Genomic DNA, 26,501 nt, shown 5'->3' on the forward strand with positions numbered 1-26,501 from the left:
CCTCAGAATCTCTGAAAGGTAGGGGGAGTTGTCTTCAGTTCTGACCCAGCGCTCAGACCCAGACCGGGTCCCAGCCTCCAACCTGGACTTGCCGCTAGGAAGCCGGCCAGCCTCTCCCTTCGGACCTGGGGAAAAGTCTCAAAGCTCCGCTCTCAGACTCTGAAAAGGGTCTGGTAGTGACCTCGGCTTCTCTCCTCCCACATCTCCAGACATTCTAACCCCCGGATGCAGAACAGACACAGACACTCAATGAGGGTCAAAGATCTTTAAATAAGGAGCTGGTGACAATAAATACTGTACAGGGGAGAGGGTGAGGGTTAGGGTCCAGATCTGTGGTTTCAGCCTCGAGACTCCAAGGACCTAAAAGGAGGGTGAAGAGAGGGGAGCCAAGCTCAGGGGAGCGTACCGGGGGAGGCATGGGAGAGATCCAGGACTGGGGTTCCAGAGCCAAGAGCCCAGGGAAGTGGGCTGAGGGTTCCAGAGGGAGTAGGTTCCCGATCTTGGGATGGGAGTGAGCTAACAGTCCCTAAGGTATTTAGTCAGAATGGCTTGGAGTGAGAGCCTGGGTCAAGGGTCAGAATCCCAGGGAAAGGAGCCAGGGCTGGAGGTGGCAATCAGGGCCTCAGAAATCATTGGCCTGGTTTGGGAGTCTGGGGATACCGGAGGCAGTGGGGGCCCCAGGGGTGTGGTGGCAAAGGGCTCACGAGTAGCTCTGATGTTGCTGGCGCCGCCGGGCAGAGCGCATCTTCTCAAAGCGGGCCTCCATCTCCTCCAGCACTCGAGGTGTATAGCGCACCACCAGCTTCACCGAGCCCTGGGCAGCCTTCAGCAACTCCACTGCCTTCTCATGCTGCTCACCCTCAACGCTCTGCAGGGGCGGTGCAGACAGCTGGGCCTGGGGCCCACCACCCTCACCCCGCCCCCACCCTGGTACCAACCCCAAGATGCAAAGGCCTCATGTACTCATGAGAGAGTCACTCTTGGCTCAGAGTCCTCCCCCCAAACCTTCCAAGTTCCCCATGTCAGGGACAAGCCCCATATGCCCTCAGTCACCGAGCTAGACCTCCAGACTCGTCTTTATTTCCTCCCTCCCGGCAGCCCGATGATCCCCAGCCCCAGCCCTCCTGCCCTGACTCCCTCTTCTTTGTCCCCACCACCAGGCCCCAGCTCAGACCTTATCCTCTCCCCACTGGACCTCACCCTAGCCTCCTCCTTGGCCTTCTGGCCTCCAGTCTCTTCCCTCAGTCTATCCCCTGTAGAGTCCCAAAGGGGTCTTTCTATGCCTCCAGGCTAAGCCTATCCTTCCCCTACTCACAGCCCTCCCATGGGTCCCCAGGAGGCTTGAGACAAAGTCCCAGCTTCTCAGGCTGGCACTCAGTCCCTGCATGACTGGCCCCAACCACCTACCTAGTCATGCCTCCATCTACTCTAAGCACAGTGATTTTAATCACCAGCATGCCCCAGTCCTTCATCAGAACCAAGCCCTTTCTCTTCACCTCGTAGGAGTGCAGAGTCACAGACCCTACCCACAACACCCTCCGCCAGTAACACCCTTCTCCACCAGCTCCTACTCATCCTTCAAAACCCAACTCAAATATTCCTTCATCTGCAAAAACTCCCCTCATCTACACTGGTCTGCTGCCACATCTGGGCTCTCACAGTGCTTTGTGCTTCCTCTTTATCTCCTTGGTTTAGGACTGTTTCAGTCAGGGTCTATCTCCCTCACCAGAGAGGGACTCCTCGAATGTAGGAGCAGTGGCCAATTACTCTCAGGGTCTGCAGCAAAGCCCAGCACAGGGCCGGACACAGAGGCAGTGTTCAGTGCGTGTTGAGTGAATGTGAAAAACAGCGACTGTGCTACCTTGGGCAAGCTGTGACCCCAGCCAGCCCTGCCTCAGATCCCCACTCACCACACCATTCACTGACAGCAGCTGATCCCCACGCTTGAGGCCTCCGTGGCGGTCAGCCACACCTCCAGGGATGACACGGGAGATGTAGATGGGCGAATTCTGCTCCTTGCCCCCCATGATGTTGAAGCCCAGGCCCTCATCCGTCTTGGGTAGTTCCACTACCCTGGGATGTGCGTGGCCCTCACTGGCTGTGAAGGCGGCCACCGTGGCCTGGGAGAGAGAAAGCCTCAGGAGGTGAGGGCCCCTCCACGATGCGTATGCGGACTAGGGTGGAGGATCTGCGTCAGGGAGAGGGATTTAGGCCAGAGAGCTTCCCTCAAGCACGGGGCATCTGCCACAGAACTCAACACAAGATCACTCCGTAGTGACAGTACATCCCTTTTAGTCACTTTGGACACTTCAGACTGTCAAAGAGAAAGTCTCCATTTGGTGTGCGTGCGTCTTGAATACTCAACACTTGTCAATATCGCTTTTTAACAGAGGGAAACAAGGCCTGGACAGAGCTGAGAGCCTCCAGCAAGCAGCAAGAAATAGCATCTAACTGTAGTTTAATAAGATTACAGTGTTTACTAAAGCTAGTTCACTGTTTTCATTGGTTATCTTCTAGTCAGGCATTCGGTACTAGTTTCCATTTGTAGTTGCTAAAAATGTCTTTTTTTTTTTTTTTTTGCTAAAGATGTCTTTATATGACACAAACTAAAAATGTAAGATTATTTAAAATACATTATAAATAAATCATAGCAAGGGTGGTACATAGATATGGCAAAAATCATGAAGGAGGATACAGGAATGAATGACTGACATTAGATAGATATTGAGCTAGACCATGCGATTCAGTGGATACCATGAGCAATGGGCTGGGGGGCGCCTACCTTGGCTGTGGCGTGGGCCCGGATCTCAGCACTGCCGGTGATGTCCAGCGTGTCATAGAGTTGCTCATACACCTGGTGAGGACGCAGCAGCATCAAGGAACCGCCAGACCCCTCCTCCCTTCAACTCAGTAGTCCAGGCCCCCAGACCCTCCCACCCAAGGATCCGCCCCGCCCCCGCAACCTGGAGGCCGCGGAAACTACAGCTCCCAAAGAACCACTGAGTTGAAGCGCGGGCAACCCAAGGAGGGCCGCCCCGGTAGCTGCTGGGAGGCGTAGTCCCTGGGCTCGGGGCGACCAGGAAGAGGATCAGGGCCGCCCGATTGGGCTCGGCGCCGCGTTGCTCTCACCTCCCGGATGGCAGAGCAGAAGCGGCTCTGCAGGACTCGCTGGAGGGCCTGCAACTTCTGCGGGGGCAGCTCCCCGCTGCGCTGGAGCCGCTCGAGGAGCTCCACCGCCCGGGACACGTCTGCGGAGCGGGGGCGGGGCGCACAGACACACAAGTGTCAGAGACGTGAAGACGCAGAGAAGGACGGAGAGATGCGGCCAGAGACCAAGTAAGGGCGAGCGCAGACCCCGGGAAGGACAGCAGAGTCCCAGTCGGACACCCGCAGAGTCGCCCGTGGCAGAGACTGCGGCCAGTCGGGCGCCCTGCGTCCTCAGGATCCCCATACACACCCAGGCAGGGGTGTGCAGCGGGCGCCCCCTCTCTGGCCCGCTCGCCCACGGACCCTCCCACACCCACCGACTGCCCGACTCTCGGCGCCCCGCCCACCCCCGCCGGGCCCGCCCACCCGCCCGGGCTTTGCCGGGGGAGGGGCAGGGGACCGGGCTCCGGGACGCAGGCCGGGGCTGGGTGGGCAGGGGCCCCTGGCGCGCTTACCCCGCTCCAGCCCCAGTGGCTCCACCAGAGCAGCCATGTCGGCGCCGCCGCTGCGAGGCACCCGCCTGGCGGTCGCCGGCGAGGAGGGCGGGGCTGCGCGAGGCCACGCCCCAGAGACGAACGCCTCCTGCGGAGGCGAGGCCCAGCGAGCGCACCGTCCCATCTGCAACCGCTCGGATCTCGCTGCCCTGCCCTCAGACCCCATCGGTCTGTTGGTTGGGTTTGTGACCTCTCCTACTGCAGCCTCTGTCTGTCTGCACCGCCTGACATCTCATCTGTCCTGCTCGCCACACCTGTCTCCTGTCTGTCCCTTTTTCCCACATTCATTGGACAAACTATGTTAAACATCTGGGCCCAAGATCATGGACACGATGGTGAGCTGGGCAGATAAGCCCACTGCCCTCCCGGAGCTTAGTCTATGGGTGGGCGGGGGGGCAGGGTAGACAAGCAACTATGGCTGTGATCAGAATTGGGAGTGGGGAGGTGATGATCTACGAAGGACACTGACATAGAGCCCTTGGAGGTAAGATCATCAAGAGGTGGGGCGTGGGTCACTTTCCAGACAGAAAGAGCCCACGTGGCTGGATAACAGCGTAAGGATTGGAGTGGTTTATGATGAAGGTGAAAAGTTGGCAGGATACAGCTGATGCACAGCCTTGTGTGTTGGCATACTCACGCTGAGGACTTTGGACTTCATGGTAACTCCTAAGAGTAAAATGTGATATTCAAATGTGTATTTTTTTTTTCAGATGTGTATTTTAAGATTACTGTGGACACTGTGTGGAGACTGGATTGGATGCGAGGAAGAGCGGAAGCATGGGGCAGATCAGGAGGCTATCCCAGTAACCCCATGATGGCTTAGACCAGCGCAGAGGCATGGACGATAAGTGGACAGATTTAGAAATGTTTGGACGTGTCTTAACTGTATATGAGGACTGGGAGGTGGAGGGGAAGGGGATATTAAGGTGCTTGTGAGGCCTTTTGCTATGATGGTCTATGCTGGCGGAGGGATAGTGGATATTCTGACTTTGAGGAGCCCGTGCAGTATCCAAGGTCTGCAAGCAGTTTTGAGAATTTGGGCGAAGGTGGTAAATAAAGCCATAAGCATGGACAAGAAAGCTGGAGGCAAGAGAATATAGAATGAAGAGAACCTAGAATTGAGTCCTCAAAACTCGTACATTTAAAATTCAGGAAGAAGGGCTTCCCTGGTGGTGCAGTGTTTGAGAGTCCGCCTGCCGATGCAGGGGATACAGGTTCGTGCCCCGGTCCGGGAAGATCCCACATACCGCGGAGCGGCTGGGCCCGTGAGCCATGGCCGCTGGGCCTGCGCGTCTGAAGCCTGTGCTCCGCAACGGGAGAGGCCACAACAGTGAGAGGCCCACGTACCGCAAAAAAAAAAAAAAAAAAAAGTTCAGGAAGAAGACAAAGAATGGCCAGAAATAGTAGGAGGAAACCCCAGGTGGGAGAAACCATAAGAATTTTTTTTAATTATTTATTTATTTATTCATTTTTGGCTGCCTCGGGTCTTAGTTGCTGCACGCAGGCTCTTCGTTGCAGTGCACAGGCTTCTCTCTAGTTGTGGCGTGTGGGTTTTCTCTCTCTACTTGTGGCCTGTGGGCTCCAGAGTGCGTGGGCTCTGTAGTTTGGGGCGCACAGGCTCTCTAGCTGAGGTGCACGAGCTCAGTAGTTGACACGTGTGGGCTTAGTTGCCCCGTGGCATGTGGGATCTTAGTTCCCTGACCAGTGATCGAACCCACATCCCCTGCACTGGAAGGCGGATTCTTTACCACTGGACCACCAGGGAAGTCCTGAGAAGAGAGTGTTTCTGAAGAAAGAAGTAGGCAGTGGTATCAGATGCTCTAAAGAAACGTAGATGTAGACAAGGCTGGAGAAGTCTGGTTGTTGCTTTATACCATCAGCTGGATGGGTAAAGTATATCCTCAGTTAACTTCACCATTAGTGGGATGGAGTCCAGAAAAGGGCTTTTGCAAAGTGAGAGGACTAGAGTAGGTTTGTCTATCCCTCTCTCCTTCCTAATATATTTCTCTTAACAAAAAAAATAACATAGTTACAGAGTTAAAAACAAAATCAAATAATACAGAAGGACGAATAATGAAAAGCACCAGCCCCTGTCCCTGTCCTAACTCTCCCCACTGCAAGAGGCAACAAGGTATAGATGTTTCATCAGCTAGTTGCTTCTGTAGCTAAGTAACATACATTTCTCAATTTTTCAATTTTAGATGTTAGCAATATATTACACATTGATTTTCTGCTCTTACAACCTTTCCCCTCTCTTCCCATGGTAGCTTTATGGTACCAGTTTTTAGGTCAATCAATAAAGCACTCACCTTATGTCTAAGTACTTAGTGTTGGCTGTAGAGCTCAAATGTTGTCCTGTGATTACATTTCCTTTCTTTAACAGCTTCTGTTCTTTTCTGTAATGTCTATCTACTTTTGTTTCCTTCATCACACTTAAAAAAAATTAATTTATTTATTTTTGGCTGTTTTGGGTCTTGTTGCTGCGCGCAGGCTTCCTCTAGTTGTGGCGAGCAGGAGCTACTCTTTGTTGAGGTGCGCAGGCTTCTCATTGCAGTGGCTTCTCTTGTTGCAAAGCACAGGGTCTAGAGCACAGGCTTAGTAGTTGTGGCACATGGGCTTTGTTGCTCCGTGGCATGTGGGATCTTCCCGGACCAGGGCTCGAACCCGTGTCCCCTGCATTGGCAGGCGGATTCTTAACCACTGTGCCACCAGGGAAGCCCCTTCATCACATTCTTAATTTATTTCAAACTCTCCATCACAAGGTATATTACTGAATCTTTTTATTCCGAAGCTCCTTGGAAACTTCAATCCTCTGACCCCAATCTGGACCAAATGCTCTCTAGAAACTGCCATCCTGGGATTTCCCTCCACTGCTCTGCTGAACTGGAACCTCTCTTTTAAATCTCTCATTTTGGTAAAGTATATCCTCAGTTAACTTCCTAAAAAGATTGTGGAGCGAATTCCCTGGCTGTCCAGTGGTTAGGGCTCCATGCTTCCATTGCAGGTGGCACGGGTTTGATCCCTGGTCAGGGAACTGACATTCCACAAGCTGTGCGGTGCAGGCAAAAAGAAAAAAAAAGAAAAGATTGTGAGACTTCTCTATCAGGAAAGTTCCTCTAGGGCTTCCCTGGTGGCGCAGTGGTTGAGAGTCCGCCTGCCGATGCAGGGGACACGGGTTTGTGCCCCGGTCCGGGAAGATCCCACATGCCGCGGAGCGGCTAGGCCTGTGAGCCATGGCCACTGAGCCTGCACGTCTGGAGCCTGTGCTCCGCAATGGGAGAGGCTGCAATAGTGAGAGGCCCGCGTACCGCAAAAAAAAAAAAAAAAAAAGGAAAGTTCCTCTTTTTTTCCCTTAGCACGTCTAGTATCTAATCAACTACCAAAGGCAACTACTAGTTAATTTCAGTTGCTGTTTTCCAGTTCTAAAATTTCCATTCGATTATTTTTTAACAATTCCTGTTAAACTTTAAAATTTTTAATTTAAAGATCTCTTTTTAAAATTTTTTTGAAAATATTGATTGATTGATTTTGGCTTTGCCAGGTCTTAGTTGCAGCATGTGGGATCTTTGTTGGCTTCTTAGTTGTGGCATGTGGACTCTTAGTAGCGGCACGCGGGTTTTACTTCCCTGACCAGGGATCGAACCTGGGCCCCCTGCACTGGGAGTGTGGAGTCTTACCCAGTGGACCACCAGGGAAGTCCCCTAAAGATCTCTTCAAATTCTCCATCTTTTCCTTTGGGAACATAGTTATTTCAGTCTCTGATAATTCCAACATTGGAATCAAGTCTGGGTCTGTTTCTATCTTTTTTTAAAAAAATTTATTAATTTATTTTTGGCTGCATTGGGTCTTTGTTGCTGCGCCCGGGCTTTCTCTAGTTGTGGCGAGCAGGGGCTACGCTTCGTTGTGGTGCGTGGGCTTCTCGTTGCAGTGGCCTCTCTTGCTGCGGAGCACGGGCTCTAGGCATGCGGGCTTCGGTAGTTGTGGCACGCCAGCTCAGTAGTTGTGGCTCGCGGGCTCTAGAGCACAGGCTCAGTAGTTGTGGCGCACAGGCTTAGTTGCTCCGCGGCATGTGGGATCTTCCCGGATCAGGGCTCAAACCCTTGTCCCCTGCATTGGCAGGTGGCTTCTTAACCACTGCGCTACCGGGGAAGTCCCTCCATTATAGGTTATTACAAGATACTGAATATAGTTCCCTGAGTTATGCAGTAGGTCCTTGTTGTTTATTTTCTGTATAGTAGTATCTGTTAATCCCGAATTCCTAATTTATCCCTCCCCCTTTCCCCATTGAAAAGTTCTCTATGTCTGTGAGTCTGTTTTGTACATAAGTTCATTTGTATCATTTTTTAAAATCCCACATATAAGCGTTATCATAATGCTATCTATCTTCCTCTTTCTGATTTACTTCACTTAGTATGATCATCTCTAGGTCCATCCATGTTGCTGCAAACGGCATTATTTCATTCCTTTTTTATGGCTGAATAATAATATTCCATGGAATATATAGACTTTTTTTGTTTTGTTTTGACATGGACCATTTTTGAAGTCTTTATTGGTTTTTTTGGCCCCAAGGCTTGTGATCTTAGCTCCCTGACATGCAGCAAGCAGGATCTCCCCAACCAGGGATCAAACCCATGCTCCTTGTAGTGGAAGCGCAGAGTCCTAACCACTGGACCGCCAAGGAATTCCCTCAGCTATTGTAAATAGTCCTATGAACATTGGGGTACATGTGTCTTTCCAAGTTAGAGTTTTCTCCAGATATATGCCCAGGGATTGCTGGATCATGTGGTGACTCTATTTTATTTTTTAAGGAACCTCCATACGGTTCTCCATAGTGGCTTCACCAATTTACATTCCCACCAACAGTGTGGGAGGCTTCCCCTTGCTCCACACCCTCTCCAGCATTTATTTGTAGACTTTTGGTGATGGCCATTCTGACTGGTGTGAGGTGATCTCTCATTGTGGTTGACTTGCATTTCTCTAAATTAGCAATGTGATGTTGAGCATCTTTACCGGTCTGTTGGCCATCTCTGTCTTCTTTGGAGAAATGTCTATTTTGATCTTCTGCCCGTTTTTGACTGGGTTTGTATTTTTTATATTGAGCTGTATGAGCTGTTTGTATATTTTGGAAATTAATCCCTTGTCAGTCACATCATTTGCAAATATTTTCTCCCATTCCATAGGTTGTCTTTTCATTTTGTTTCTTTCCTTTGCTGTGTAAAAGCTTTTCATTAGGTTCCAATTGTTCATTCTTGCTTTTGTTTCTATTACTCTAGGAGTCAGAACCAAAAAAATTTCAATGCGATTTATGGCAAAGTGTGTTCTGTTTTCCTCTAGGAGTTTTGTAGTATCCGGTCTTACCTTTAGGTCTTTAATCCATTTTGAGTTTATTTCTGTATATGGTATTATAGAATGTTTTGTCTTTTGTACATTGCTCTCATGTTTCATTTCCTCACCCTTCTTCCTGCTCCCCAACTCAGACTGACAGCTTCCCTTTCACACACAGCTGTAGCTTCCACTGAGTATTCTAATGCCTAAGCCCCATCCCCGCACCAAGACAGGGGTATGAACAGCCCCACGAGGAATGCGTGGGAGAGACGTAAAAAAGGAAAGATACAAAGGGATCAAGGACCCTTAGGGAGGGCTTCCTTACCCCATCTGAAACAGCTCTGGTGTACCGGGGCTAGCCGCAGCCTTAGGTCATAAAGCTCAAGTGAAAACCAACCAAAGCAGGGCTATCAAAAGGCAGAAGGTGACCCTCTTCTGGGTAAGAAAGTAAGAGCAGTGAAAAAACCAAATGCCCATTATCAACAAGAAATTAATTTTATTTTTAAATCCAAGACACCAGAACAAATAAGGAGACTCCTACCCTTGGCTGGCAAACTTAAGTGGTGACCAAGAACGTTTGGGGAGAGGATGACAGCAACAGGGAGGGTAGGAACACGTCCAATCAACTGGTGGGAGGCTCTCTTCACTCTGGCGCAGCCTCCATCAAATACCCGTTCTCTGGAGCAAGGTACCCGTCACCTCCCTCGGACTCCATGTACATGTCTCGGCCGTCGCTGCCCAGGCCCTCCAGCCCGTTGTCCTGCCCACCGCCACCCGCCCCACCTCGAGCCTCATCCCTGCCCCGTTCACCACCCCGCTCCCCTCGCTTGTGCTCCCGATCGCGCTCGCGATCGCGGTCCCGGCGCCGCTCCCGGTCGCTCCGGTGGCTCCGACGGCGCTCCCGATCCCGATCCCGGCCCTTCTCCTCTGGGCCATCGGGGCCGTCGGGACCCAGCTCCCCGGGAGGCCCATCATCAGGAGGCGCGTCGCCGGCCTCGGAGGGCTCTGCCATGTCGCCGCCACCTCCGCTGCCTCGCAGCTCCTCCTTGCGTTCCCGCTCCCGCCGCGCCCGCTCACGGCTCCGGCTGCTGCGCCGCTTCCGATCCCGGTCCTTGTCCTTGCTCCGCTCCCTGGAGCGCCGCCGCTCCTCCTTGTCACGACTCCGCGAGCGCCGCCGCCGGTCCCGAGAGCGGGAGCGTCGTCGTTCTCGCTCCTTGTCTCGCTCGCGGCTCCGCTCCCTGCGCTCCCGCTCGCGGTCCCGGTCCCGGTCCCTGTGGGGAAGCGGGGAGGGGCCGGGCCTGGATGAGGTGGGCAGAGGTTTGCGGCAGGGCTCCCCCACTGACCGCCCCCGTCCCAGGACACCGGCTGCCCAATCTCACCTCTCATCGTAGCGGGAGGTGTCGTCCCGGCCGGAGTGCCGGATGTTGACGTCAGCGCCACCTCTCCGGGTTCCGCCTAGGCCACCTCCTGGGGGCGGGGGCAGGCCACAGCGGGTTAGTCCGGGCGGGGCCCACAGCAGGGCGAGCGAGGGGCAGCAAGGGGCGCGGCAAAGGCCACCAAGCACCTCTGCCGGCGCCTACGGGGCCAGGTGCCTGAGGACCTTCTGCCGCACTTCTCTAACACAACACGCACGCTCTTCAGAGATCAGAGGACTTCCACAGCGCGAGCTGGGAGCTCCTGTAACTGACTCCAAAGCTCACCATCTTCACCACTACAGACGCGCACAGCCTCCTGGCAAATCCTGTCTTCCAGTCATCCTCACCCTCACCCTCAGGCACGGCAATGGTCTAACTGAAAACGTGATCTGCTCCAAAGCCACCAATGGCTCCCTACAGCCTAAAGCAACGTCCGTCAGATGGCTGGCTCCTTCCTGCCTTTAGAGCAAGGCGCCCTGGCTCTCCACGTCCCAGATCTCCTCATGGTCTCCATTGCCTTCCTGCCCCAGTTTTGGGGATCATTCACCTCTTTACCTGGAATCTCATTTCCCTTGTCTAGTTAACTGCTACTTACCCCTTCGCACATTAACCCAAACAACGCTTCCTCAGCAAGCCTGCCCTGACCTACCAGATGAAGCTGTTCTCCACGACTCACATACATTTCCTTCTCAGAACTTCAGGTGGAATTTCCGATTTTACATGGACATGTGTGAGTTAACAGCTGCCTCTCCCACCAGCCTGTAACGCACCATCAAAGTCAGGACGATGTCTGGCTCTGCTCGCTGTAACTGGACGTGGTACAGCATCCAGGATATAAAATCGTATGTGCAGCAGTCAAATGACTGAACAGCTGTAAGGAGTAGTGGACGGTCTCCTTATTCAGACGGGGAAACAATCTCAGATAAAGCCACCTGCCCGGGGTGACTCTGCAAGGAAGGGCAGAGCTGAGACCCAGGAAGCTGCCCTCTCATGCACGCTTCTGCCCCACACTGCCTGGAAGGAAGCTTCAGTGAGGTGGGCTGGGGTTCCATATAAGGAATGACTTTCAGCAACGAGGGTGAAAAAGGAAAAGAGGCGGCCTGGATATCAAAGACATTCAAATAGGGACAAGCAACCGACCAGGCTTCTGGAATATCACAGGTATGGGGCAGAAGAGACTAGTGTTTTCAATTTTCAGGTCACAACCCAGCAATGGATCACATCATTAAATGTGATTGGTAGCAACCAATATATTAAAAATAATAATAATAAAGCAACAGAATATAAAATACTAGTATACACTGCCTGTAGAAAAGATAGTTTCATAACACTTCTGTTTGGGTTAAATGTATTTTTTTGCACGTAGCAATGCACTGGGTCAAGATGCACCAGGTGTCACCATCAGAAAGTCGGAAGCAGCAGACTCTGAAGGACTCACTCCACCCCAGAGAAACCAGTGAGATAAGAACCCATCTGTTAAGCTCAGAGACTCAGCAGGCTGAGTGTGTGGTCTACTCAACAAAGGCAAGTCAAGCACCACGACAGCGGGCTGGGAGACAGAAATAAGAGCAGAGGGTCCTGGAGCCACCGGGGGTGTCTGCACAGGGAAGATCATTTTCTCTGACAACTGTGTCACTCACCCTCATAGGAGTTGGCCCTCAATAGCCATGTTTGGATGGCAGGACCTCAGCCCCAGGTCCAGGTCCAATGCTGAGCCACTTAGATCCACCCGCCCCAAAACGTAGAGAGACTCATCAAGGACTGGACTGTGGAATGCCACACTGGGCCAGTGCGGAGAGACACAGAAGGGAACAGTCCACACGAACAGCGAACAAGGCAGAAGCAAGCTGCAGAGGTGCCAAAGGCGGCTCCTGACCGTTCAGGTTCGGCTTCCAGGTCCTCTTGAGGCCCACAGGCATCGCCTGTCTCTGGGCTCCAAGACACTGGGATTCTGTATCAACAAGTCCCCTTTATGCTTTAGGAAGCTCAAATGTATTTCTGGTGCTTGCTACCAAACTGACCTTGACTGATGGCGACTGACAAATTAGAGACAGAGAGTGGGGGGGACGGAATGCAGGAGGCTCTGAGGGCAGAGACCATCTATGTATGTCTTGCTCTTGACTAGAAGCCTGGTACACAGCTGGGGACCAAACTGGCGTTTGCTGAATCAATGAATGAATGAACGAACGAGCAGGAGCAAAGGGTAAGTGGACGAGAGAGTGACTTTCACAAGCCCGACTGTACGCCGCTTGCCAAGCTGGCTATGTGAGATGCTGAGCTCACTAACTCTTGCCGTTATTCCCACTTTCCAGGATGAGGAAAATGAGGCAGGAGGAAGGGAAGATCCACCAGCCAGGAAGTACGTAAGCTGGAATCTGATCGCAGACTGGCTTCTCAACCACAGTACTCTTGCTCCTAACTAGTAACCCAGAGTAAGAAACCAGACCAGGAGAAAGATGGTGACGAGAAAGGCTGAGCTAGAGAGAGGGAGAGAGCATGTGAGCAGCTGGGAGAGGAAGAGAAGACAGAAAGCAGCAGAGGGTACAGAAAAGAGAGGTGAGAAAGCAACCAGCAGGACACCGAGCCCAGCCTGTGCAGGATGTGCTCACCTAGCCGCCGGGGCCTCCAGCCCTTCACCGTGCGGCCCCTCTCCACGTCCACAAGGACTCTCCTGCCATCAATCTTCTTGCCGTCTGCGTGCTTGTAAGCGGCTGCAACAGATGTGGGGAGGGGGAGGGGAAGGGGGAGGAGTCCCCAGAGGGTCCTCTAGTCAGGCTAAAGCACAGCTCTGTGGCATCCCCACCCCCCGGCCGTGTCCCCATCCACACACTTACACACGCGCACACACAGACACACATGCCCACCAGACAGCCAGGCAACCGACAGCCAGACCAACCCTCTCGCAAACCAGGAGGGGCCTGCTCCATCTCGGCACCTGCTTCCTTACCAACCCCCAATCACTATTGGGGGGGCGAGACCACTCCCAGGCACCATCCTGACCCTAACCACCCCCCTGGGCTCCCAGGCCATTCCTACTCCGACTCGACAGAGCAGCCCCCTCCCGCCAAGGTGGCCAAAGTCGCTGCAAAGAAACTGGAGGTTAACTCAAGGCTGGACTCTGCTGTGGGGGAGGGTTCCTCCACAACCCCAGGCATGCACCCTAAAACATCATGCTGGGGGAGGAGGCCCAGCCGGGCCGCTCTGCACCCCAGTTCACACCGGTTTCCTTTTTCTGTGTTTTTTTTGGGGGGAGGGTGAGCGTGGGGGGAACAGACATCAGAACAGAAAATGAACCAGAAGGGGGTGGGAGAAATCTTTAGGAGATGGCAGGGAGCAGAAGGGCGGGTTATGGTGCTCCCGGGGGCCTGGAGGGGCCCCTACAGCAGGCGGGGGAGAGGGCAAGTGGAGGGAGGCACGGGAGATGTGCAGTGCTACTGAAAATTCCTGCCTTACCTGAGATGACAGCCACCCAACCCCAGCCCCTGTCCCATCTCACTCCACACCCCCAGCTCAACACACGCCGGGAGGCCAAGCCCAGCCTGAGCCTCTCGGGAAGGGTGAGGAGTAGAGGGGGAGATGCGGGGAGAGGCACGTCCTGCGCTCGGGCAGGGCACAGCAAAGGACAGGCCTGATCCCCGGCCTGTCTCACGTGGGGCTGTCGGGAAGGCCAAAAAAGTCCCTATTTCCCACCCCCAGCCCTGGCCTAGGGGGTCGTCCTCAACCAGCCACAATACCCGGCCCCGCCCCAGCCCTCTCCCCCCCAAATAACAACCAGAGGAAGAGAAAAAGGTGCCATTTACCGATGCCGGCCTTGCGGGTGTCCAAACCGAGCGGGATGGGGGGGGCTCGGCAACTCCTGGGGGCCTGGCGAGGAGGCGGGCTTCCCGGGGGGGGACACGGGACCGCTTACCTGGAGCCCCCAAGCTTACCTGAGCACGCGCACAGACCCCACACCCACCACCACGGGGTCAGCTAAAGCTACAGGGAAGGGATTCTAGGGAGCCATGGAGGGGGAGAGGAACCACATCTCCTGCACCACCTGGAGACAGGCAGAGGAAGTGGTGGACCCCAAAGAAACCTCACGGAGGCCTTGAAAGAGGGGGAGACAAGGGTTAACATCAAGTCTGGGAGCTGGAAAGCCGTGGGACTATCTTGTTTGATTTTAAAAAGAAGGCTAGGGAGGCCTTGGCAAACCTGTCCACCTTCACCTTTCCCCAGTAAAGTCCATGCTGAACTAGGCACACGCCCACCCCCTCTCAGCACGTGGAATGACTCCTCCACCTCGAACTCCACACTCCCTCCCACCACCTGCTTCAGCCCAAAGGCTGGCACCCAAGGGGACAGCCTTGGGGGTCCAGGAGATGGAGTGCTGCCCATGATCCGAGGGGGAGGGGCCGCTTGGCCCCTGAACCCAGAGGAGGGTGGTAGGGGAAGGAAGTTAAGGGCTGGGAACACCGTCAAGCGAAGGAACCCTGCTCTGGTTGTGTCCCAAACCCCAGAAGAGGCCCAACCCGGGAGTAACAGCAGAGAAAACATGTGACGTGTGTATTTCTAGGCTTCACTCTCTCTCCCTCTCTTAGGTCTCTAGACAGTGGAAGGGTCTTCAGGAAAATCTACACCACCTTCTGCTGCTTACGGCCTGTCACTCGAACCCTCCCGCACCCCAGTCCCCAATCCCATGCACTCCGGAGAGCAGCTGGGCCGCTGGGCTCCACGGCCTCTCGGGAGGCCTCAACCATGATAAGGCAGACAGGAAGGGGGCAGAGCACCCCGAATCTAGCAAGCAAAACGATTCTCCAGGGCCACCACAGTGACAGCCCCGCGAAGGCGCAGGGGCAGGGAGCGGAGGGCTGAAGGGTTCCACATGGAGCCCTGGTCCCCGTGCATCCCGTCTTCAGTATTCCCGCCACCTTGCCACTGACATCATGAAGCCAGGTAAGTCAGGGGGCTGGGTCGAGCCCAACTGCCTTTCCCGTCGGGGTTCATCTCTCCCCTCCTGGGATCAGCAGGATTACTGGAGAGCAGATGGATGGGGGGCAGATGGGACCAAGGGCACCCAAACGAGGAAAGGGCTCTGGGTGCGGGGAGGCTGAGGGGGGCGCCTGGGGATGGGAGGAGGGATGCCTCGCTGCTCCTGAGCTGCCTGGCTAAGCTGGGCTGGTGTGCGGTGCTGAATGATCTTACCCATGATACAAACCCTTATACCAACCATACACTGAGGTGTTGTAAGGGGAGCGTAAGCATCAGCTGCAAGCCAGCTGCGTGGTGGCTGCAGTGACAATAAGAACAGTCAATTAATACGGCGGCCCCTGGACACGCCGCAGCCCTGCCCGCCCCCACCCACCCATCCCTGCCCACGTGGACGCCGCCGCGGCCTCAAAGGGGGCTCTGGAGATGTGGGGGCAGGCGCTGAACACGCCAACCAGCCCACTGCCCGCTGAGGAGCAGGGCGGGGGCCGGGGTGGGGAGGCGGAGGGTCGGGTAGCCCAGCCCCAGCTGAGCTGGGGGAAGAGAGGGCAGGTTCAAAGGCCAGGCCTCATTCTAACCTGGCCGCCCCCAACTCCGGGGGGGGAACGGGGAGAGGCTCCCCGAAACTCCGACCCCTCCCCCCACCTCCCGCTAGCCCCAGCCGCCGCCCAGCTCCCTCCTTGCCCCTGAGGTTCAACGTGTGACACTTACCTCCCCGGGTTCACACACACACACACGTTGTGGGGGATTTTGGTTTTTGTTTTTAAAAAAACACGTATATAAAAAAAAAAAAGATATATCAGAAACAGAGGGAGGAGGAGAGAGACATTGCTAATGTCAGGTTTGGCAGGGAGGGGGGCAGGGACAGACGACGGGAAGGGGCTGGGGCAGCAGAGAAGAGAGAGGGTCAGAGGGCAGGGCACAGGTGGGAGGTACTCACAATGCATGTCTCGCTCGTGTTCGTACTCGATGAAGGCATAGCCCCGGGGCTTTCCTGACCGCTTACTGTAGACCATATGTATCTGGGGGGCAGAGGTCAGCTCTGACACACAGAAATCCCACCCTCTCAATCACACAGCCCGTATGCCAGGCCCTGGGCTGGGTGATGCCAGCGACAGACACCTCAGACCCTCTCTCCGTCCCTTCAAGGACCCAGAGTGACTGCTGCTCTAATGGCCCTGGGCTTCGCAGTTTATGCGCACAATGGCCTCAAGCCCTTGCTACAGCCCAGAACATTTAAATTAAATGAAGAAATGTAAGTTAAACATGAAGTCTTGTTCTAAAACAAGAATCAACATACATTTTCTATAAAGGTATAGAGAAGACAGCAGGTATTTCCAGCTCTGAGGGCCATACGGTCTCTTTCTGCCCGACCCACTCCGCCTTACGGCAATAGCAGCCGCAAACAACAGTAAACAAATGGGCCTGGCTGGATACCAACAAAACTTTATTTACAAAACCCAACTTTGTAGTTTGCCGACCTGTGCTCTAAATCAGCAGCAAGTAGTCACTACCTCTTTGCTGTCCTTCTGCTGTCCCAAGTCTACCGCATGGAACCGCAGTCAGGATAGAAACCCAGGCCATGGACTCCGAAGCCAGAAATGAGGCAATACACCCTCAGGGCTGGGAGCCAGCCTCCTCCCTCCCTCCACACACGTCCAACTCAAACTCCCCGCGCCCCAGTCCACTCACTCTTTTGATGGGTCCGTACACCTCAAACTCTCTCCGGAGCTTGGATTCTGTCGTGTCATAGTTCTACAAGTAGACAGAAATGAAGTTAAGTGGGAGAAGCCCTCAGAACATCCCCGGGACCTAGTCTACTGCCCACACCCAAGCTCTCAGCAGTCCAGGGTTCCAGACTCCTCTGGGGCTCCAGGGATTGGGAGCTGGGGACTCACCACTCTAGCCACAAAGAGAGTCTTGAAGGCATCACCCTGAGCATTGGGATCATTGTGAGGGTCCCCTGTGCAGGAAAAAAAAGAATTTCTAAGTAGAAGGTGCCAACAGTATCGTAGAGCAAGACAGAAACAGACTGACGGGCAGAGACCCAGAACTTTTGGTCACCTGGCCACCTTGGGCATGTCCCTTTGAGCCCTGGTTTCTCCGAAGCACAGCAGCCTTCATCTAAGTGGCTGATTTAGGCTGACGAAGGGAGGGGGTAAGACTGACTTCAAGCTGACAGGACGGAGGCCAGCCTAACTGCCACTTCAGACGTATGTATCCTGAGGCCCAGGTCCCTCCCAGGTGTAACTAAGCTCAAAGAGGCATCTCTGGAGAAGCAGCCTGATCCCTCCAGGTACTGAGCTTCCTCTCTCACCTGCAGGGCCACAGTGCCACCCACAGGCAGGGCCTGCAACTGCAGCCCCAGGGGAAACCTGAGATCAAGCAACCCTAAGACTGGGAGTGGAAGCCTAGCAGAGGCCAAGCCCTGCTTTCTGCCCTATGCCCTGTGGCCTCAGGGAGGAACCCACGGCTGGCGCTGGAGCTCACAAGAGGCGGGTCAGATTCTTATTCCCAGCCTTACTACCGCCAGACCACTGAGGAATAATCATATCCACAGACAGAAACCAGACTCTTATTACAAAACCAACTCCATAGGTGATTCTGATGGGTCAGGCCTGGGAAGAAAGAAGTCTTTTTCACCAAGTATGGTGGCCCCAGCACACACAATGGCTCTTGACTCCTGCCAGGGCCCCAAAGGCACCCTGCCCATTGCCAGTGGAGGCGGTTCTTCTATAATACAGTGCTACTTTCTTTAGAACTTGCCATATTCTATGAGAATGTGAGAAAAGGAATAACGTTAATAATTTACTGAACACATAATTAGGCTCAGACACTGCTGGAGGCTGAGACTTATTTACCACCATTTTGCAAATGGAAATACAACCAGCCCCTGAGGCATGGAAGAGGAGAAGTGTCAGACAGCAGAGGCCAAGCTCAGCTTTACACCCCAGCCTGACCTCACAGCCCAGGCCCCAGGCTGAACCCTGCGTGTTAGCTTCTCAGAGAAGCCAGACAATTAAAGGTCACAGATCTGTTTCTCATGAGAGAGGTTGGCTGCAGACATAAACTAAGTTCAGGATGACTTTAGGGAATTTCTTGGAAAACAGAAGACTGAACTCAAATTTAAGGGAATGACTACCTGGAAACTGATGGTAGCCTTTGAAAACAAGTCCGTCTTTGTGCCTGCCCCTCACTTCCTCACCAAACCTCATCCCTTTGGGTTGTAATTTTCTGTGCCCAAATGTCTCAATCTGCATCCATTCACCCAACAGATATCTATTAAGCACTTTGTGCCTGAAACTCCCGTAGATGCTGGGGACTCAACAAAGACAAAAAAGATGCCTGCCTTCTTGGAGCTCATCTGTTACTGGAGGGAGGCTGAAAGTAAACAAGGTAAATAAGGCAACCATCTAGTTCTATCCGGTAATAGCAGATGGGGAGAAGAATTTTAACGGGAAGGTCAGGAAAGGCCTCACTGAGATAACATTTGACCTGAAGTTGTATTTAACAGGAAATAAACCTCACACCACCAGGCAGCAGGTGGTCTAACAGGTACAGCAGGAGCAGTGCAGTGGGACCCCGATCACTGCCTGGGGGAGTGGACGAAGGCCAGACCGCAGAGCGCTGAGCTCCCTGATGGGCAGCCCGGAGAAGCCCGGCAGACAAAAGGGGAAACCACCCCGGGCACACCAAACGAGTCTCTGTAGTTTCTGCTTAACCAAGAGGCCCAGGAGTGTGACCAAATGTAAAAGCTAGTGCAGCTGAGCCAATAGTACCCACGTATCTGAGCTAAAAGAGGGTGACGATGAACTGAAGTTGATGAGCAGTTCACCAGTCAACAGGCACACACCCTCACTCCACTCCACTCCGCTGGCAACTCTGCCCTTGGGAAATCCTTGGTTAAAGGGATTATGTAGGTAGCAGCCCAGAGCAGGGGCTCAAAGGACTAGACTGTGGAGCTGAGAAAACTCATTAGGCTTTGAGATGGTGAAGAAAGTATCTCAGAACTCTTGCTCTTGCTAAACATACCCGGCCTCCACAAACCTCCATCTTCTGTCTTAAAAGCAGGAGTAATAACCCCTGCTGCACTTGGAAGCTGTAAGTCAAAATCATGACATATTCTATACATCAAGTGTTCAGCAAGGAGCAAGGCCCCCTTGAATGGTAGCTGTTAACTGTGACAAGGCACAGCAAGTTTCTGTACTTGGGGATGGAGGCTCTCGGGGCAGAGAAAACCTACTATACTTGACCCATCCTTTCCTTTTCCTTTTTTTTCACAGGGAAGTTCAAACACTTAAGGAAATAGAGAACAGTGTAACGAACCCCTCTGAACCAGCTTCAACTATCACCACGTGGCTACACTTGTTACATCTCTAACCCCACCAGGATTTTAAGTCAAACCCCGGATATACCACTGTAGTTGCTAATAAAGACTAAAAAAGCGTTATTTCCTTAACTTCAACGTTAATTCCTTAACTTCACTAAGACCCAGTGTTCAAATGTCCTTGACTGTTTCAAAACTGGATTTTTACAGTTGGCTCATTTAAATCAGGATCCAAACAAGCTCCACACTTACCATTTGGTTGAGGTGCCTTTTGACTGTTTAATCCATTTGGTTCACTCCCTGCCCCCTGCCACCCTTTTAACTTTTGTTAAAGAAACTGGATCACATGTTTGTCCTATACAATTTCCCACATTCTAAATTTGACTGGCTGCATCCTCAGTATTGTTTAACATGCCAGGATCCCCGTTTTAAAGTGTGAAAAACAATTTCCAACAGGAGAAGTGACTTATCCAAGGCCACACAGCTGTAAGTGGCAGAGGTGGGGTTAAAACTCATGTGGGTCAGAGATGAACAGATAAAGAAGATGTGGCACATATATACAATAGAGTATTACTCAGCCATAAAAAGGAACAAAACTGAGTTATTTGTAATGAGGTGGATGGACCTAGAGCCTGTCATACAAAGTGAAGTAAGTCAGAAAGAGAAAAACAAAGAGCGTATGCTAACGCACATATACGGAATCTAAGAAAAAAACCGTATTGATGAACCTAGCGGCAGGGCAGGAATAAAGATGCAGACGTAGAGAACGGACTTGAGGACACGGGTCGGGGGGGCGGGGAAGGGGCAGCTGGGACAAACTGAGAGAGTGGCATGGACATATACACACTACCAAATGTAAAATGGATGGCTAGTGGGAAGCTGCTGCACAGCGAGGGAGATCAGCTCGGTGCTTTGTGACCACCTAGAGGGGTGGGACAGGGAGGGTGGGAGGGAGGTTCAAGAGGGAGAGGATACGGGGATATATGTATACTTATAATTGATTCACTTTGTTCTACAACAGAAACTAACACAACATTGTAAAGCAATTATACTCCAGTAAAGATTAAAACAAACAAACAACTCATGTGGGTCAGACTACAAGGTGCGTGCCCCAGCAGCAGAGCTGAAAGGTTCCCCAAGTTACCTGCTGCCAACAGTTCTGTGAGCCAGGTCCTACAGGAGCTGGGGCCACAATGGTGAGCAAATTCCATCCAAACCCTGCCTTCCTGGAGCAACTATGAACCAATGTAAGATAGATATTCACCAGTGAATCCTTCCTGCAGACTGAAGTGACCAACCTGCAGCAGGACTCAGGGCTTTCAATGTACATGGGGACTCGGACCAGAGCAAGGAAGTCACGAAAGGCTTCCTTGAGGAGTGACTCTGACAGAGATACGAAGAGCAGCTCCATATAAACCAAGTATCATGTGAGACTGAGGGAAGAGCCCAGGCAAAGACCCGGTGACAGGAGAGCATCTGGGAAGGAAGAGGCCCGTGCTGGCTGGAGCAGGAGGGGAGCATGGGCAGAATGCATCCCCAGTGGGCAGGGAAGGGACTCCGGTCTTTTTGCTGAAAGCAAAAGGAGGCTGTGTGGGAATTCCCTGGCGGTCCAGAGGTTAGGACTCTGCGCTTTCACTGCCGAGGGCCCGGGTTCAATCCCTGGTTAGGGAACTAGGATTCTGCAGGTCGCGCAGTGCGCCCTCCCCCACCAAAAGGGTGTCAGCAGAGAAAGGTACAATCAGAGTTGTATTTTAAAAAGCCCCACAGAGGGAACTTCCCTGGCAGTCCAGTGGTGAAGACTTTGCACTTCCAATGCAGAGGGTGCGAGTCCGATTCCTGGTCAGGGAACTAAGATCCCACAGGCTGTGCAGCACAGATTAAAAAAAAAAAACAAAAAAAGCCCTCCAGAACCTGGTGGGGACAGAGATGCAGGTAAACCCCATTAGACATTAGACTGCGTGTCCAGGCTAGAGGGGCCCTGGGTGGTGGACACAGAAAGAGGGCTCAGATTTGTGACAGATATAGGTTTTGGTGACAAGCTGGGGAAATAGCAAGAAAAAGTTGTTAAAAGCAAACTGGGTGGTCATGACTGAGGTCATGATTTGCAAAGCTGGATGACCAGGTTCCAGCAAAGGAAACATCCAAAGACCAGGTTGCTGGGGAGAGGAAATCCTGATTGTGGTTTGGACACTGAGTTTGAGATGCCTTTGAGGCGTCCAAGAAAAGACAGGAAGGCAGTGAGAGTGAGGGCTTAGATAGCTCTCATTTAGATGCCCAGGTATTCAGTTGTGAAGCATTTGCATAAGCTCCTTGAGGAATGGGCCACTCCAGGGAATAAGGTTCTGAGTGAAGTGATTCACCATAGACGCACAAGTATAGGAGGAAAACCCAAGTCCTAACTACAAAGCCCTCTCCCTAACAAGAAAGGGCCATTGGAGACTGATATGCGACCCTCTTGTGAAGTCTGGTCAATGGCTACAAGGTCCCTATCCCAAACTCCAATTCCTCCTGTACTTGGAAGGGATGAAACATCAGCAGTCCGAGGATCAGGGAGCTAAGGTGCAGCCAGAACTGCCTCACTAGCCGGGACCTCACTGCCTTGCCCTGTGAGACCTGGCTGGGCTGTGGGAGCGCCTCCAAGTGCAGGCTCCTACAGGACGCAGCCCAAGGTACCAGGCTCCTTTCCTGCCCACCCTTACTCCACACTCCCCTGCTTAAATACCTAACCCAAATACAGTGCATGGCAAACGGTGGGGTTAAAAGAGTGAACTGACAACCCGCTTTCCCAAACTAAAGTCCTGGGGTGGACTGGCGGAGAGAAACACAGAGTGCTTGAACGAGAGATGAAAGGAGGAAGGAGAGACTTACACATTTTTAGCTCTGTCTCGACTTCCTGCTGTCGCCGCTCAATCTTTTCCCGTCTCTGTCAGGAGAAAGGTAGACAACTGAATACAGACAGAAGTGCCCTGATGTCAGGGAACATCCTGAAGAAAGAGGCAAAAAAGGACGTGGGGCCAGAAGGCAGACACTACATACCTTCCTCTCCATGCGCTCCTCCCGAGTTTCTGCTCGAGTCGGAGGAGGGGCATCTCGAGGGTCCTGGGAACAAGAAGAGGTGACAGGGTGGGAGGGACAGGGGAAAACAGCAAGAGACACCCAGCCAGGAAATAATAAATATCTTGGCCACGCTCCCCTGCATGTTTACACACACGCACGCACAAACAAACATGGACAGTTCCAGGGAGCAGATCAAAGCACGGTCCATGGACCAATACTATCTGTGAACTGTTACTGGTCTGTGACAAGAGGAGTAGAGAAGCCAGGAACTGGTATTCAGAAACTTCTACAGCGATCTGACAGAGGAGTTTTATGCCCATTGAACTTAACAAAAAATTTTTGATTTTTTACTTTGTAGTCTTTCTCTAAAAATACTAGAAAAATGAAAGAAACTCTCTTGTATTTATCAAGAAAGTCAACCTGCAGCATATTTGTCCTCAATCATAAACAGGAATCGGGACCAGGCCTGAAGCAAAAGGAGCTGACAGTGCAGTGCTCAGAGGTAAACAACTGAACACCCTCTGAGGACCAGAGCAGTTCCTGGAGGCCTCAGCAAGCTTTCATCAAATAGTAACTGGCACATAACCCATGTCTGCCACTGGCCTGTAGCCATTAAATTAGTGTTAACTGGCGAACAACATTTTCCAAGTACCAGTTCAATGAGGGTGGCAATCCCACTAAAGAGCCGATCTTCTGTCACCGCGCAACTAACTTCTGCTCTGCAACTTCCTCCATCTCCCCTTTCCCACTCGATGCCAGAACTTTCTTCTTCTGATTTCTGGCAGCATTTCTCAGGTGTTCTCTGATACACCGTAAGAGGTGGAAGTTGTTATCCCAATTTCACAAATGAAAAAACTGAGGCCCAAGAGCACAAATCGTTTATTCGTGTTTATCCTGAAATTCTCAAGCCCACAGTCTTAAGCAGCCCATCACCTGGTGCTAACCCTTTACAAATATCACCCTGTGACAAAAATGATAAATATAATAATAAACATTGACATTTGCTGACTGCTTAGGATCAAACTCCATGACATAAAATTTCCAGTTAATTCTCCGTCAATATTACAGCGAAGATACTAATATCCCCTTGCTATAGATGAAGCGATCAAAGCACTAAGAGGATGCACCACTTGCCCAAGGTCACACAGATGCTAAATGGTGCGCCAAGGTCTACCTAACTCGAGAGCCTGAATCCTCAACTGGTAGTTACGGAACTTCCACAAAAACCAACAAGGGATGCATTATCCATCCCAATCAAGACAGGGAAACTGAGCATAAAAGTCACCTGCCTAAATCACACAGCTGGAAAACTGGCCAGAGACTGGACTCCCCAATCCAGCCCCACGGACCCCAGAACCCATCCCAGCCCAAGTCTGCTGAGTGAACTCACCTCAAACTCTCGGATGTATGGCGCAATGCCACAGTAAGGTTGATTGTGGTGTTTTTCATGTGGCAGTTTCTCCAGGGGTGGCAGGTATGGGATGGGGTCACGGGGAGCAAAGAGAGCCAGAAGGTTGGGTGGCAGGAACTGCGTCATCTTGCCAAGTCTGAGAGCAGAAGCAGGACCACATTATATGAGGGTGGGCTGGGAGAGATAAGGCCCCTATAATCCCTTGACTTCCAAGAAAAGAGGGAAATAGGGGCAAAATCTCAGTATCAGAACAAGTTCTGTAGGGGCACAGAGTGCTCCTAAGCCACAAGGGAAAGGAATAAATCTGAATGAGAAAGCAGGTTTTGGAGGGAGGACTGAAGCCGATAACGGAAATAAAGACTGAAAAAGCGTTTCTGAGTAGTGAAGTCTCAGAGTCCTGAGCAAGGAACTGCGGGGCTGAGGGTCCCTGGGGGCTTGTGGGGGCATCAAGGATCCTGAGAAAGGAGGTCCAAGGCAGTGGCGGCTGGTGGTCCCATACCTTGGATAACAGGTTATGGGGCGAGGGTCGCAGGAAGTCTCCGATCAAGGAAGGGGATCAAAAGTAGCAAACCTCAAGCCAGGGAGTTGTGAGGAATAAATGTGGGCCCCACAGGCGAAATGAATTATGGGTAAGGGTCGGTGGAGGCAAGGAAAAAAAGGCAACACACCGCAAGGGCCTGTGGGGAAGTGACCGCTGAAGAGGAGGGCGACTATGGGAAAAGGGCCTAAGTGACCAGAGAACTCTGGATAAGGGGTGCAAAAAGGTGCTATGGCAGTGGCGCGGGAAGGGGATCCGGCCGCGGGGAAGGGACTGAGGCACACCGCAGGGGCTTGTGGGTAGCGGCCCCGCACCCGGTAAGGCCACTAAGTCACACTCACCCGCCGCGCGGCGCCCTCCTCGGCCTAGCGACGGTCCGGGGGCTCGCGGCGGCTGCGGCGGACCCTCAGTAGCAGATACTCCTGCTCTGGCTTCGACTGTGGCGGCGTCCGCGTCCCTCAGTCTCTATCGCTCGCCTACCGCGCGCTCCAGGCCGCTGCTCACGAGCCCGCGCGGCTTCGGCTCGCGACAGGGCACGGGGAGGAACCAGCCTCAAATCCCTCCGCCGTTCGCACTGCGCACGCGCTGCGCGAGTCCACCACAACTCACATACGGGGAGCCTGGGGCCGCCGCGGGCACTGCGCACGCGCAAGACCACTACCCCTCCCGCCTTCCGGCACCTTAGACGCCATTGCCGCGGCAAGCTGGTCACAGTGCGCACGCGCGCTTCGCCCCAAGCCGTCTTCTTCCACCTTGCGCTCTGGGATCCAACAGCCTCTGTCCGCGAGACTCCTCTCTATGCTCCACCCCTTTCCCCTAACACACTTCCCGGATCTTGTGCGCATGCGTGTATCGTCATGTAGAGAACTTTACCCTTCCGCCGCTTGGCAAAGAATCCCTCTGTGAACGATGTGATTGCCTAACCTATTAAATAAGTAACTATTCATCGAGCGACTAATGTGTGCTCGGCCGTGTTTGGACTCTGGGATGTAGCACGTGACTAAAGCAAAGTCTTTTCCTTTTTGGAGCTTGCATTGTACTGAGGGAGACAATATAGGCATTTAAAAATATAAATTTAATTTCGTATAGTGGCCAGCACAATAAAGAAAAATAGGGGAGAGTAGGGCGTTGGGCAGCGAAAGAGGAGCTATTTTAGAAAGGATGATAATGGAAGGCTCTTCTGAAGAGGTGTTGTTTGAACAGAGGCCCGATGGAAAGGAGATCAGGGCGGGATTAACAGCAAGTGCAAAGGCCCTGACTTAGGAAGGATGGCAGGAATCCTAGGTGGTTGGCCAAGAGAGCAGAGAACTGGTGGCCATGTTATTTAGGGCCCTGTAGATCTGTAAGAAGTAAATATTTTAAGTTTTTTTGATAGATGCAATTGGCTGTTTACTAATACAGAAATTATTACAACATTTAAGTGACTAATATGTTTAAAATATTTTGACATATTTGCTTTATGTATGTATATGGGAACTCTCTGAACTATGTTTTTGACGTTTTCCATAATTCTAAAATTATTTCAAAATAAAAAATCTAAAGAAAATAAAGCTAAACCTGCCTTAATAATGTTTTTTTTTCTGTACTACTGGAAAGTAAATTGCTGCGGCACTGCACCTCTAAATACTTCACCATGCATCTCCCAAGAAAAAGGCATTCTTCTACATAACCACAGAACTAGTTTCACCTCTTAGAAAGTTTATCCAGTTCCTATTCAGATTTTCCCAATTGACCCACTAGTATTTTGTTTTAATCTGAA

General features: G+C 52.4%; 2 protein-coding genes and 1 long non-coding RNA gene across 8 annotated transcripts; 1 reads left to right on the forward strand and 2 right to left on the reverse strand.

The window, feature by feature from the left end:
• Window positions 1-250: 250 nt before the first annotated feature.
• Window positions 251-3,882, reverse strand: LIN7B (lin-7 homolog B, crumbs cell polarity complex component). Its single transcript, XM_030873602.2, has 6 exons — window positions 3,663-3,882; window positions 3,130-3,248; window positions 2,783-2,854; window positions 1,911-2,120; window positions 705-868; window positions 251-360 (listed from the first exon to the last, which is right to left on the reverse strand). The coding sequence occupies exons 1-6, from the start codon at window positions 3,865-3,867 to the stop codon at window positions 339-341; spliced, it is 792 nt and encodes a 263-aa protein (XP_030729462.2). The 5' UTR covers window positions 3,868-3,882; the 3' UTR covers window positions 251-338.
• Window positions 3,883-6,858: 2,976 nt separating this feature from the next.
• On the forward strand, window positions 6,859-15,771 carry LOC132593944 (uncharacterized). Of its 2 annotated transcripts, none has more exons than XR_011376960.1 (3): window positions 6,859-11,965; window positions 12,567-12,644; window positions 12,754-15,771. It is a non-coding gene; the product is annotated as an uncharacterized lncRNA (long non-coding RNA). The 2 variants fall into 2 exon arrangements; XR_009560055.2 differs by having other exon boundaries at window positions 6,859-11,602; window positions 11,808-12,644.
• SNRNP70 (small nuclear ribonucleoprotein U1 subunit 70) lies at window positions 9,503-25,324 on the reverse strand. Of its 5 annotated transcripts, none has more exons than XM_030873606.2 (10): window positions 25,084-25,324; window positions 24,184-24,340; window positions 22,773-22,835; window positions 22,605-22,659; window positions 17,308-17,372; window positions 17,102-17,164; window positions 16,350-16,431; window positions 13,051-13,152; window positions 10,406-10,493; window positions 9,503-10,297 (listed from the first exon to the last, which is right to left on the reverse strand). In XM_030873606.2, exons 2-10 carry the CDS (start codon window positions 24,328-24,330, stop codon window positions 9,670-9,672), a joined length of 1,293 nt encoding a protein of 430 aa, XP_030729466.1. In that variant the 5' UTR covers window positions 24,331-24,340; window positions 25,084-25,324; the 3' UTR covers window positions 9,503-9,669. The 5 variants fall into 5 exon arrangements, with proteins under 5 accessions (XP_030729466.1, XP_030729463.1, XP_060145006.1 ...); XM_030873603.2 differs by having other exon boundaries at window positions 9,503-10,324; window positions 25,084-25,323; XM_060289023.1 differs by lacking the exon at window positions 25,084-25,324 and adding an exon at window positions 24,873-24,975 and having other exon boundaries at window positions 9,503-10,324.
• Between the last annotated feature and the right edge of the window lie 1,177 nt (window positions 25,325-26,501).

The sequence above is a fragment of the Globicephala melas genome, chromosome 19 (genome assembly GCF_963455315.2).
Source record: "Globicephala melas chromosome 19, mGloMel1.2, whole genome shotgun sequence".
NCBI lineage: Eukaryota > Metazoa > Chordata > Mammalia > Artiodactyla > Delphinidae > Globicephala > Globicephala melas.